The 13,388-nt window shown below is 51.6% G+C and overlaps 1 protein-coding gene and 1 long non-coding RNA gene across 4 annotated transcripts in view; one reads left to right on the top strand and one right to left on the bottom strand.

Annotated features, from left to right (window-relative positions):
* The first annotated feature begins 780 nt into the window (after window positions 1-780).
* LOC119975250 lies at window positions 781-12,703 on the top strand. The gene is made up of 3 exons (XR_005462695.1): window positions 781-1,220; window positions 2,555-2,661; window positions 12,358-12,703. It is a non-coding gene; the product is annotated as an uncharacterized LOC119975250 (long non-coding RNA).
* A 334-nt stretch (window positions 12,704-13,037) lies between these two features.
* Window positions 13,038-13,388, bottom strand: part of LOC119975239 (sperm acrosome membrane-associated protein 6) — a 65,099-nt gene continuing 64,748 nt past the window's right edge. For all 3 annotated transcript variants that reach the window (XM_038814903.1, XM_038814904.1, XM_038814905.1), the window contains one exon: window positions 13,038-13,211. In XM_038814903.1, the coding sequence (XP_038670831.1) occupies window positions 13,178-13,211 (34 nt within the window). In that variant the 3' untranslated portion in view covers window positions 13,038-13,177. The remainder of the gene's footprint in view (window positions 13,212-13,388) is intronic.

Genomic DNA, 13,388 nt, shown 5'->3' with positions numbered 1-13,388 from the left:
TCCCCACAATGCCGCACTCATCACATTTCCTGTATTGAGGAGCTCCGTTCGTCAGTGCAGGAAGATAGCGGGGCACCATCTCCCCGATGTGATCCCCGGACACCCGGATCCCCATCTGGTGCCAGGGTGCCAGACGGGCAATGCCATGGTGCCCACGTGGCATTAGCAGTGCGATGGTGATACCCTGCCCAGATTGCAACCACACGGCGTCCTCCAAACTCACGGGAGACCCCCCCTACAAGTGACATTCCGCCTGGTCTCCAGTGCTAAACAGCACCTGGCTGGGATTTCCTTGGCGAATCCCAGAGATTCCAGGGGTGATTAGATCTGGTGTCACCGGGACCAAGATTGCGACACCTTGCGAGATCTTGTTAGGTCTCATGATGCATAACGACTGTCAGGAATACTGGGAGAGACCTCTCTCAGTATCTACTGGCTGTGACTCACCCCGATGACTGGTAAATCGCGCCCAGAGAGAGACAGTCAAAGAGACAGAGATGGAGAGAGACAGAGAGAGACAGAGACACAGCGAGAGAGAGAGAGAGAGAGACACAGCGAGAGAGACAGAGACACACGAGAGAGAGAGAGACACAGCGAGAGAGAGAGAGAGACACACACAGATGGAGAGAGACATAGATGGAGAGAGACAGAGAGAGAATGTGAGATGGAAATGAAAGTTCCCTGCTTGAGTAACAATAGGAACCAGCTGAGGGAGGAGCCATTCTCTCACTGACCTCACAATGGAGGGCGTGCATTCGGACAGCTCGATGTATCGTCCTGGATACCTCCCAGGCCTGCCGGCGAGCCCACTCGATGTTCTCGAGCCCACCATTCCTCAGGGTTGTGACCCCCGATGATTCAGTCCCATCCTAGATTCCGATGGAAGGGCTCCCTCACGATTGGGGAGGGTCCCTCACTGAAACGGACTCTGTGTGACTGACTCACTCCTTGCCTTCGACCTCGCCCATTGCCCTGCTTTCTGGCATCCCCCCCTTGCTCCCAATACCCCCCCCCATCCTCACTCCTGGCCATGTGGAGCTGGCCTGTGAGCCCAGCGAAGTTGTTTCTGGGTATGGTGGCCTATGGGGCTCTGTGTTACTGGCAGTGGGTACGGCTGTACTCAGACAGAAAGCCCAGCAAGACCCGGGCTGCTCCTTGGGCCCTGAGGGAGGGACTCGTCAAGGTGCTGGAGGAGGACGAGAGGCACATCATCTATATCTGTAAGACATGGAGCCAATATACCGGACACGAAGAGAAAGAGAGAAACAGATAAAGATAAAGGAAAGAGCCAGAGAATATGGCAGGGAGAATGAGGAAAGGAGAAAGAGAGAGAGAGGGCGAGAGAAATAGATAAAGAAACATAAAGGGCGAGAGACAGAGGGGAAGAGAGGTGGAGGGGTCAGGAAAAGAGAGAAACAGAGAAAAAGAACGAGAGAGAAGGAAAGGAGGAAGAGACAATAAGAGAGAAAGAGGGATTGAGAGAGAAAGGAGAAAAAGAGAGAAAGGGACAGGGGAAAAGAGAAGAGATGATCAGAGAGAAAGAGGAAATGCGAAAAAGAAAGAGAGAAATGGAGAAAAAGAGAAAGGGACAGGGAAAAGATGAAGAGGCAACGAGAGAGAAAGAGGGAATGAGAGAATGAAAGCGAGAAAGAAAAAGGGTGAGAGAAACGTAAAAAGGAGACAAAGGAAGTAATTGAGAGAAATAGAGGAAGTGAGGAAAACAGGAGCTGGATTTCTCCAGTGCCTGTCTCCACCGCAGGACGTCCCAAAGTGTCACAGCCAATGTATGACTTTTTATTTTGACATGTGCTCGCTGTTGTAATATAGGAAACGCAGAGTGAATTTGTGCACAGCAAGATCCCAGTAACAGCGATTGGTAACCATCCGGATCAGTGATGGCAGTTTAGTGATGAATATCAGACCCAAGCCCCGGGGAGAACGGGGAGAACATTCTCCCTCCCCAATCGACCAGCCCCTCCCCTCCCGCCCTCCCCCCATGACCATGCCCTCCCCTTCTGCCTTCCCCTCCCCCATAACCACTCCCTTCCCTCCCACCCTCCACAATGACCACCCCTCCTCTTCCGCCCTCCCCCCACGACCACTCCCTCCCCTCCTGCCTCCCCCTCCCCCCCCACAATCAACCCCCTTCCCTCCTGCCCTCACCCATGACCACTCCTTCTCTGCCCGCCTGACTCCCTCCCCGCACAGACCATCCCCTCCCCTCCCTACCCTCTCCCCCCCCAATCACCCCCTCTCCACCCGTCCGACGCCTCAACCATCTTCCAAAAAAAAAGTGTCATCAGCTGTTGATGAAAGGACAGTGGATCTGATTCGTTGCCACATTGCTAGGTTGTGGGATCTTGCTGTGCACGAATTGGCTGCGAGTTTCCGACACTCAACGGTGAGCTCACCTCAAAAAAAAGTGCCTTGTTGTCGGCGAAAGATTTTGGGACATCCTGAGGAGGGGACAGGTGCTAAAGGAACGCAGGGCCAGTTTTGTTTTTTTCGTCGGAATGTCGGGATGACTGTGGAATGTTGCCGTTGTGTTTTACAGTGGAAGATGCCAGTACGTCTAACCCGCCTGACACTGGGCTGCGCCTACGGAGCCTGGTGAGGAGGCTTCTACACATCAGGAATTAGGGGCACTGGGACCCAGATCCGGTAAGAAATTGGAATGTGGCCTTTTATTTGTAAAGGGGGGATGGGGTACGAAAGTTGGGACGTCTCGATACAACTGTACGGGGCGTTTGGGAGACCATACCGGGATCACTGTGTATGGATCGGGTCTCCTTACTCGGGGAGGGAGGCACACTCACATCGGAGGCAGTTAGGAGAAGGTTCACTGCGGCCCATTCCCGGGATGAAGGGGGCTTGTCTTTTGAGGAAAGGGTCGAGTAGGTCAGGCCGGTGCCCATTGGAGGTTCGAAGAATGAGAGGCCTCCTGATTGAAAGATATCAGATTCTGAGGGCAAGGGCTTGACAGGGTGGATACTGAGAGGAAGTTTCCCCCTTGTAGAAGGGGAGTCTAGAATGGGGGAATGGGAGACACAGGTTCAAGAGTGAGGGGATCTGCCATTAAAGACAGAGATGGGGAGGAATTTCTTATCTTAGAGGATGGTCAGTCTGGGGGAATTCTTCTTCCCCCCCCCCCCACCCCCACCCAGAGAGCAGTGGAGGTTGTGGGTCACTGAATATATTCAGGGCCAATTTAGACACATTTCTGATCGACAAGGGGACGGGAGTCATGGGGACATACAGGAAAGTGGAGTGGAGACCTCAACTAGATCAGACCCGATTTGTTTAATGGGAGAAGCAGTATCGAGGGTCGAATGGCCTCCCCCTGCTCCTAATGTTTGATGATCCTTTGGGAAAATAGCAGCACCTGGCAGCTGAACATGGTTTGCAACACAATCCTTCCTATCATAGCTTACAATTGCTTTTTAAAACAATTTAGAGTATCCAATTCATTTTTTCCAATTAAGGGGCAATTTAGCGTGGCCAATCCACCTACCCTGCACATCTTTGGGTTGTGGGGGCGAAACCCACGCAAACACAGGGAGAATGTGCAAACTCCACACGGATAGTGACCCAGAGCCAGGATCGAACCTGGGACCTGGTCGCTGTGAGGCAACCGTGCTAAACCACTGTGCTACCCATAGCTCACAAAGTTTAAAAAAAAATATTTCTTTATTCTCCTCCTTTTTCGCATTTTCTTCCAAATTTACACTTACCAACAAGAAACAATAATCAGCAACAAATATGTCAATCCCCATATCAATAACAACGATCCCATTCTCCCATCAAACCCAAAACATTCACCCACATGTTCACATAAACAAATGACAAAAAGGAATCAGGAATCCCCCATAGCCCCCATTAACACCCATCGCCCCCTCCCCCCTAGCCCTCCCACCCACCCCACCCCCAACTAATGTTCGATGTTATCCAGTTCTTGAAAGTGCTCAATGAATAATGCCCATGAATTGTAGAACCCCTCCATCCTTCCCCTCAGTTCAAACTTAACCTTCTCAAGGGTCAAGAATTCCAACAGGTCCCCTCGCCACTCCAGGGCACAGGGTGGAGAGGCTGCTCTCCATCCCAACAGGATCCATCTTCGGCCGATCAACGAGGCAAAGGCTACAGCATCTGCCTCCACATCCGTTTCCAACCCTGGCCGGTCCGACACCCTGAATATGGCCTCCCGGGGACTCGGGTCCAGTTTTGCGTGCACCACTTTAGAAATTACCCTAAAAACCTCCTTCCAGTAATCCTCTAGCTTTGGACAGGACCAAAACATATGAATGTGATTACCCCCCCCCCACTGCCCAATTCTCACACACGTTTTCTACTCCCTTCAAAGAATCGGCTCATCCTCGCCCTCGTGAGGTGTGCTCTGTATACCACCTTCAGCTGTATCAGCCCCAACCTCACGCACAAGGTGGAGGCATTCATTCTCCGGAGCACCTCCCACCATAACCCCTCCTCCATATCCTCTCCCAACTCTTCCTCCCATTTTGCTTTGATCTCTGCCAGCGGTGCCCTCTCCTCTTCCAAAATAGCTCCGTAAACCGCCGACACTAACCCCTTCTCCAGTCCCCCTGTCGTCAGCATGTCCTCCAGCAATGTGGATGCCGGCTCCACAGGGAAGCTCTGCATCTCCTTTCTGGTAAAATCTCGAACCTGCATGTATCTAAACATTTCCCCCTGCTCCAGCCCATACTTCGCTTCCAGCTCCTTCAATCCTGCAAACCGACCCCTAAGAAACAAATCTTTTAGTGTTTTAATCCCCTTCTCCTCCCATTTCCGAAAACTTCCATCCCACTTCCCTGGCTCAAATCTGTGGTTCCCCCGAATCGGCATTTCCCTTGATCCTGCCCCCAACCCGAAGTGTTGGCGAAACTGCCTCCAAATTCTCAATGAAGCTATTATTACCGGACTCCCTGATTACTTCCCCGGGGCAATTGGGAGCGGCGCTGTTGCTAGTGCTTTCAATACTGACCCGCTGCACAAACTCTCCTCCATTCTGACCCACTGGGCATCAACCCCTCTGACCCAGCTCCGCACTTTCTCCACATTCGCCGCCCAGTAGTAATACATCAGGTTTGGAAGGCCCAAACCCGCTGCCTGCCTTCCCTTCTGTAGCAGCACTTTTCTAAGTACTGCCACCTTCCCTCCTCATATGAACGACGTAATCTTTCCCTCAATCTCTATTAAAAAAGCCTTTGGCAGGAAAATCGGCCGGCATTGAAAAATAAACAGAAATCGTGGCAACACGTTCATTTTAACCGCCTGTACCCGACCCGCCAGTGACCATTCCATCTTGCCAGATCCGCTTTCACTCTCCCCACCAAACTAGAAATGTTTCTGCGGAGCACACACCCCCCCCCCCCCCCCCCACTCTAGGCCAACCTGCACCCCCAAGTACGTCAAGTGAGTCCCTGCCCATTGGAATGGCAGCCCCCCCACCCCTGCCCCCACACCTGGCCGAGATACCACAAAACACTCACTCTTGTCTAGATTCAGCTTGTACCCCAAAAAAGACATAGCTCACAAGGTTGACGAGACACACACGTTGTGTTTTAGCAGTAGGGTTACAGAGAAGCGCATCTAATTGCCTCATCTCCCTCCTGTTGTGCGATGGAACCTTCACTGCTTAAATTGCAAACCCTCACGAGGGAATTTCAAGGCTTTATTGGTCTCGTGGTGTCCCCTCTGGATCATTTCCCGATTCTCTTCAATCTGTGGCCCCTCTGGTTACTGAGCCTCCTGCCACTGGGAAACACTCTCTCCTGATCCACTCGATCCAAACCCCTCTCATGATTGTGTGTCCTGGACAGGCTTCCTAACGTTTGTGGAGCAGGTCGGAAGCTGGGAATTCTGTGGCGAATAAATCACTTCCCCACTCCCCAAAGTCTGTCAACCATCTCCAAGCCCAGAAGGAAACAAGAATACTGGTCCAAATTGTTTTTTCCTTCTGAGGCACAAGTAAGGAGTGTAATGGAATACTCCCCGCTTGCCTGGATGAGTGCAGCTCTAACACTCAAGAAGCTCGACACCATCCAGGACAAAGCAGCCCCGCTTGATTGCTCCCCCTTCTGCAAATATTCACTCCCTCCACCACCAACGAACTGTGGCAGCCGTGTGTACCATCTACAAGATGCACTGCAGGAACTCACCAAGGTTCCTTAGGCAGCACCTTCCAAACCCATGACCGCTGCCACCTAGAAGGACAGGAGCAGCAGATACCTGGGAACATCGCAACCTGGAGTTCCCCTCCAAGTCACTCACAATCCTGACTTAGACCGTAAGACCATAAGATATAGAAGTAGCATGAGGCCATTCGGCCCATCGAGTCTGCTCCGCCATTCACTCGTGGCTGATATGTTTCTCATCCCCATTCTGCTTTCTCCCCATAACCCTGATCCCTTTATTAATCAAGAACCTATCTATCTCTGTCTTAAAGAAACTCAGTAATTTGGCCTCCACAGCCTTCTGCAGAAAAGTGTTCCACAGATTCACCCCCCCTGTTTTAAAGGACCGTGAGGCTGCGCCCTCGGGTTCCAGTCTCTTCTATCATTGGAAACATCCTCTCCAAGTCCATTCTATCTAGGCCTGTCAGTATTCTGCAAGTTTCAGTGAAACTTGGAAGTTATATCAGCCGTTCCTTCACTATTGCTGGGTCAAAATCCTGGAACTCCCTGCTAACAGCACTGTGGGTGATCCACATCTCAGGGACTGCAGCGGTTCAAGAAGGCAGCTCACCACCAGCCTCTCAAGGGCAATACAAATGCTGTGACTAGCCAGTGAGGCTTAAGAACGAACAAGAAAAGGTTGTCAAAGAAAGCAACTGGTGTCAACTGATTCACAAGCCATTTCACCATTGCTAGCTTGGGTCTATGATGTTGAGAATGTTCACGACGTTCACCCACCCAAAACCTCAAACAGAAATGGACCATGCAGCTGTCTAAACGTTACCCTGACAGGTTAAACAGCTAAACAGCAAAACCACAAGATGTTTATCAAGCAAAATGCGGAATCAGACTGTCAGCTATGATGCTGGGTAGAACACTCACCAAATCAGAAGGTGGTTGAGGCATCAAGCACAAGACACAGCCTTGAGCAGAAATATCCAGGTAACACCCACCTGTCAGTGCTAGGAGAGGGCTGCAGTATCATAGGGTCAGTACTGAGGGAGAGCTGCACTGTCAGAGGGTCAGTACTGAGAGAGTGCTGCACTGTCAGAGGGTCAGTACTGAGAGAGTGCTGCACTGTCAGAGGGTCAGTACTGAGGGAGTGCTGCACTGTCAGAGGGTCAGTACTGAGGGAGTGCTGCACTGTCAGAGAGTCAGTACTGAGAGAGTGCTGCACTGTCAGAGGGTCAGTACTGAGGGAGCGATGCACTGTCAGAGGGTCAGTACTGAGGCAGTGCTGCACTGTCAGAGGTTCAGTACTGAGGGAGTGCTGCACTGTCAGAGGGTCAGTACTGAGGGAGTGCTGCACTGTCAGAGGGTCAGTACTGAGAGAGTGCAGCACTGTCAGAGGGTCAGTACTGAGGGAGTGCTGCACTGTCAGAGGGTCAGTACTGAGGGAGCTCTACACTTTCAGAGGGTCAGTACTGAGGGAGTGCTGCACTGTCAGAAGGTCAGTTCTGAGGGAGTGCTGCACTGTCAGAGGGCCAGTACTGAGGGAGTGCTGCACTGTCAGAGGGTCAGTACTGAGGGAGAGCTGTACTGTCAGAGGGTCAGTACTGAGGGAGTGCTGCACTGTCAGAGGGTCAGTACTGAGGGAGTGCTGCACTGTCAGAGAGTCAGTACTGAGAGAGTGCTACACTGTCAGAGGGTCAGTACTGAGGGAGCGATGCACTGTCAGAGGGTCAGTACTGAGGGAGTGCTGCACTGTCAGAGGGTCAGTACTGAGGGAGTGCTGCACTGTCAGAGGGTCAGTACTGAGGGAGTGCTGCACTGTCAGAGGGCCAGTACTGAGGGAGTGCTGCACTGTCAGAGGGTCAGTACTGAGGGAGAGCTGTACTGTCAGAGGGTCAGTACTGAGGGAGTGCTGCACTGTCAGAGGGTCAGTGTTGAGCGAGTGCTGCACTGTCAGAGGGTCAGTACTGAGGGAGCTCTACACTGTCAGAGGGTCAGTACTGAGGGAGTGCTGCACTGTCAGAGGGTCAGTGTTGAGGGAGTGCTGCACTGTCAGAGGGTCAGTACTGAGGGAGTGCTGCACTGTCAGAGGGTCAGTGTTGAGCGAGTGCTGCACTGTCAGAGGGTCAGTACTGAGGGAGTGCTGCACTGTCAGAGGGTCAGTGTTGAGGGAGTGTTGTGAAGTGTTGGGCAGTGTAGACTTGTGAAGCAGACATATGCCACCAACACTGAAGAAGGTTCAACGCTATTTTATTAACTCTTATAAAATACTAGACATACTATAACTGTGGGTTTAGACAATGCTAGTTTAACTAGAGACCTGTGCCTGTCCGAACCAGTCGAATCACTCAGCACGTGGTGAGAGTCTGTACTGTACTTGATGAGCTCTTGTGCTTCTGTGACTAGCCAGTGAGGCTTAAGAACGAACCCTTGCATCCAGAATGAGCAGGAAAAGTGATGCCCTCTGCCTCTATAGTGCGTGTGTTCTAGCTGGTGATTGGCTGCGGTGTTTGTGCATGTTGATTGGTCCTAGTGTATGTTCATCAGTGTGTGTCTGCACCATGATATACTGGTGTATATTATGACATGCTGTACTGTCAGAGGGTCAGTACTGAGGGAGTGCTGCACTGTCAGAGGGTCAGTACTGAGGGAGTGCTGCACTGTCAGAGGGTCAGTACTGAGGGAGTGCTGTACTGTCAGAGGGTCAGTACTGAGGGAGTGCTGCACTGTCAGAGGGTCAGTACTGAGGGAATGCTGCACTGTCAGAGGGTCAGTACTGAGGGAGTGCTGCACTGTCAGAGGGTCAGTACTGAGGGAGTGCTGCACTGTCAGAGGGTCAGTACTGAGGGAGTGCTGCACTGTCAGAGGGTCAGTACTGAGGGAGTGCTGCACTGTCAGAGGGTCAGTACTGAGGGAATGCTGCACTGTCAGAGGGTCAGTACTGAGGGAGTGCTGCACTGTCAGAGGGTCAGTACTGAGGGAGTGCTGCACTGTCAGAGGGTCAGTACTGAGGGAGTGCTGCACTGTCAGAGGGTCAGTGCTGAGGGAGTGTTGCAGTGTCAGAGAGGCAACCCACCCTTGCTCTTCGCAAACCTCACCCCGGACGGTAGGCCTGTCGCTATGAGGAGCAGACGATACAGTGCCCGGGACAGGGCCTTTATCAGGTCGGAGGTCCAGCGACTCCTACAAGAGGGGATCATTGAGGCGAGTACCAGCTCCTCGAGAGCCCAAGTGGTGGTCGTCAAGACTGGGGAGAAGCACCGGATGGTCATCGATTGCAGTCAGACCATCAACCGGTATACGCAGCTCGATGCGTACCCCCTCCCCCCGCATATCTGACATGGTCAACCAGATTGCGCAGTATCAAGTCTTCTCCACAGTTGAGTTGAAGTCCGCGTACCACCAGCTCCCTATCCGCCCGGAGGACCACCAATACACTGCCTTCGAGGCAGATGGCCGCCTCTACCACTTCCTCAGGGTTCTCTTCGGCGTCAGCAATAGGGTCTCGGTCTTCCAACGAGAAATGGACCGAATGGTTGACCAGTACGGGCTGCGGGCCACCTTCCCGTACATAGACAATGTCACCATCTGCGGCCATGACCAGCAGGACCATGACGAGAACCTCTGGCACTTCCTCCACAACGCTAAACTCCTGAACTTCACCGATAATAAAGAAAAATGCGTTTTCCGCCCAACCCTCCTAGCCACCATTGGCTACATCGTGCAACACGGAGTCCTAGGGCCCGACTCCGACTGCATGCGCCCCCTCCTGGAACTCCCCCTTCCACACTGCCCAAAGGCCCTGAAGAGATGCCTGGGCTTCTTCTCGTACTATGCCCAGTGGGTCCCCAGTTATGCGGACAAGGCCCGTCCACTTATCAAATTCACTGTTTTTCCCCTGACGGCTGAGGCCCGCCTGGCCTTCAATCGCATCAAGGCAGATATTGCCAAAGCCACGATGCACGCTGTGGACGAGTCCATCCTGTTCCAAGTGGAGAGCGATGCGTCGGACTTTGCTCTGCCCTCAACCAGACGGGCAGGCCCGTAGCTTTCTTCTCCCGCACCCTCCATGCCTCCGAAATGCGACACTCCTCCGTCGAAAAGGAAGCCCAAGCCATTGTGGAAGCTGTGCGACATTGGAGGCATTACCTGGCCGGCAGGCGATTCACTCTCCTCACTGACCAATGGTCGGTTGCCTTCATGTTCAATAACACACAGCGGGGCACGATCAAGAATGACAAGATACTGATGTGGAGGATCGAGCTCTCCACCTACAACTACGATATCTTGTATCGACCTGGGAAGCTCAATGAGCCCCCAGATGCCCTATCCCGCCGTACATGTGCCAGCGCACAAGTAGACCAACTCCGGGCCCTCCACAATGACCTCTGTCACCCGGGGGTCACCGATTTTTTTCACTTCATCAAGGCTCGCAACCTGCCTTACTCCATTGCGGAGGTCAGGACCGTGACCAGGGACTTCCAGGTCTGCGCGGAGTGCAAACCGCACTTCTATTAGCCAGACAGAGTACTCCTCGGAAAGGCCTCTCGCCCATTCGAGCGCCTCAGCATTGATTTCAAAGGGCCCCTCCCCTCCACTGACCGTAACGTGTACTTTCTCAACATTGTTGACGAGTACTCAAGATTCCCCTTTGCCATCCCATGCCCTGACATGACCTCTGCCACCGTCATCAAGGCCCTGCACAGTCTTTTAAGCCTGTTGGGGTTCCCCGCCTACATCCACAGTGATCGGGGGTCCCCAGTTCGGGACCAGAGGCCAGGAGGCTTGCTGTTTAGTGTATTAAAGCCTCAGTTGCATTCATCACTCGTCGTGTGCTTTTTGGTGGCATATCAAAGGGGTTGAAGGGTTGTAACAGAGATAGGGAGGGCTGTAATGGCTGGAGGAGGGTGACAGAGAGAGGGAGGGTTGTAGGGGCTGGAAGAGGTTACAGAGATAAGGAGGGTTGTAAGGGTTGGAGGAAGTTACAGAGATAGGGAATGTTTTAGGGGTTAGAGGAGATTACAGAGATAGCGGGGGTTGGAGGGATTGGAGATTACACAAATAGGGAGGTTTGTAGGGATTGGAGGAGGTTACAGAGATAGGGAGGGTTGTTGGGGCTGGAGGAGATTACAGAGATAGAGAGGAGTGTACATGCAAGAGGGATGTACAAGGGTATGAAGGGATGCAGAGGCACGAGGAAGTTACAAAGATAGAGATAGTTGTTGGGCCTAGAGGAGGTTACAAATATAGGGAGGGTTGTAGGGCTGGAGGAGGTTACAGAGATAGGGAGGCTGTAGAGGCTGGAGATACAGAGATAGGGAAGGAGAGAGAATATATTATAGGGTCCATCAATCAATTAGAAGAACTGAAACTAATTGAGGGATAAATTAAAGGTGGGGCGCTTCTGCAAAGAACAAATGGAGCACTGCCCAGGCAGTACGGTAGCACAGTGGTTAGCACTGTTGCTTCACAGCTCCAGGGTCCGAGGTTCAATTTCCGGCTTGGGTCACTGTCTGTGTGGAGTCTGCATGTTCTCCCCGTGTCTGCGTGGGTTTCCTCCCACAGTCCAAAGATGCACAGGTTAGGTGGATTGGCCATAGCTAAATTGCCCTTCATGTCCAAAAAGGTTAAGTGGGGTTTCTGGGTTGTGGGGATAGGGTGGAGGTGTGGGCTTGGGTGGGGTGCTCTTTCCCAGGGCTGGGTGGTACTGTAAATTCTATGATTCAAAGAGGAATGGAAACTTAAAACCATCAAACCAAAATGTTAAAATTGGGGTCGATAAAACAGTCCAACCATTGCGGTGTCCACCGAGCAGGGAAGGCCTCTCCAGGGGCATCCGGCCGTGAATAAAAGGGAAGAAGCGAGGACCATAGGGAGATTTGAAAATTTAAAACTCAAGGTGGTCCTGGACAGGCTGCCAATCAGCGAACAATAGCGGGCGAAGGGGGAACGGAAGTTTATGTGAGCTGGTAAAAAGGGACAGGGAGGTTTTGGATGGCTTCAGGTTTGCAGAGCAACAGACAGGGGTCGAGTTTTGGAGCAATTGCTTCCGGAAAGAACAAAGACAAGGTTAATGCTTCACTTAACGCCCTGTCACCCTCACAGCTGATATTTGGGATAGTGGGGTGCAAACCTGTCACTCTCCTCGGAGCAGAGAGGTTGCTTGTTAAGGTTAATATGTTGCACTCAGTGTCAATCCATCTTTCATTCACAGGAAAGACTGTGAAGTGTAGGAGCACGGTGACAACATGGAGACCCCAGCAATCCGACAACACCACACCTGTTAAAGATTTGTAGGCTGTCAACCCTAGCCACACCATTCTGAGATAACATCACCCCCTGTCACAATGCATCCATCGACCTTCCTCAGTCATTGTTTTCAGTGAAGGAATGTTCCAGAATCTTCAACTCTCTGCTGTGTTTGTCATACTATTTCAAGATTTAACATTCCCTACCAGTGCACAGACCTGACAGTGTGGTCAGATTTGCTAAGTTTTTCAATTACCAATGCTCTGTAATTTATGAATATATATCTATAAATATTATTTAAACCTTCTGCACCTCCTATCAACCTGTTGTCACACTTTTCAGAACTTACCACTGTACTCTAACTATTCTCTGTAGAATTCCGTCTCATCAGTTCTTGCAAACTTTGCAGGAAATTATACTGACCTTGTGGCTGATGAGTTTTAATCCACGTCTTGTGATCTCAGTCTGTTCTAAGGACGTGTTTGGAAAGGCTCCTGGAGGAATTTGGGGGGGACGGATGAACACTTTAGGTACAGATTAATAAACTCTGCAAAGTCTGAGGCCGCAGAAACACAAACATAGTGACAGTCACACGAGAGGAAATTAAATTAATTTTATTCAGAAATTTATATGATTCTAGTTACATTTAAGTCAAAGGCATTGGTTAACAGACCTACGATCCCGGTTTATTGTCCATCCCCTGACTCTTTGGCATGCCGCAGGTGTTCGACCATGAGGGCCTTCGCAGTCTGGGCTCCCTTCGTGTCACGCTCCCTCGTCATGTCTCACTTCGACTTTGTTGCCCATCGATAAATAACACTGAGGACAGGAAGGGAAAGACTTGCATTGACGTAGCGCATTACACACTCTTAGGACATCTCATAACCTCACTGCTAATGGAGCACATAGCAAAAAATAATACAAAGGAGGATCCCAGAACTTAGAGGTCAGAACCACCAGGAAAGATTGAACAGGCCGGGGATCTTTTCTCTAGAA

This window comes from Scyliorhinus canicula, chromosome 12, assembly GCF_902713615.1.
Source record: "Scyliorhinus canicula chromosome 12, sScyCan1.1, whole genome shotgun sequence".
NCBI lineage: Eukaryota > Metazoa > Chordata > Chondrichthyes > Carcharhiniformes > Scyliorhinidae > Scyliorhinus > Scyliorhinus canicula.
The sequence above is the reverse complement of the archived record's forward strand: the minus strand, read 5'-3'. Positions and strand labels throughout refer to the sequence as shown.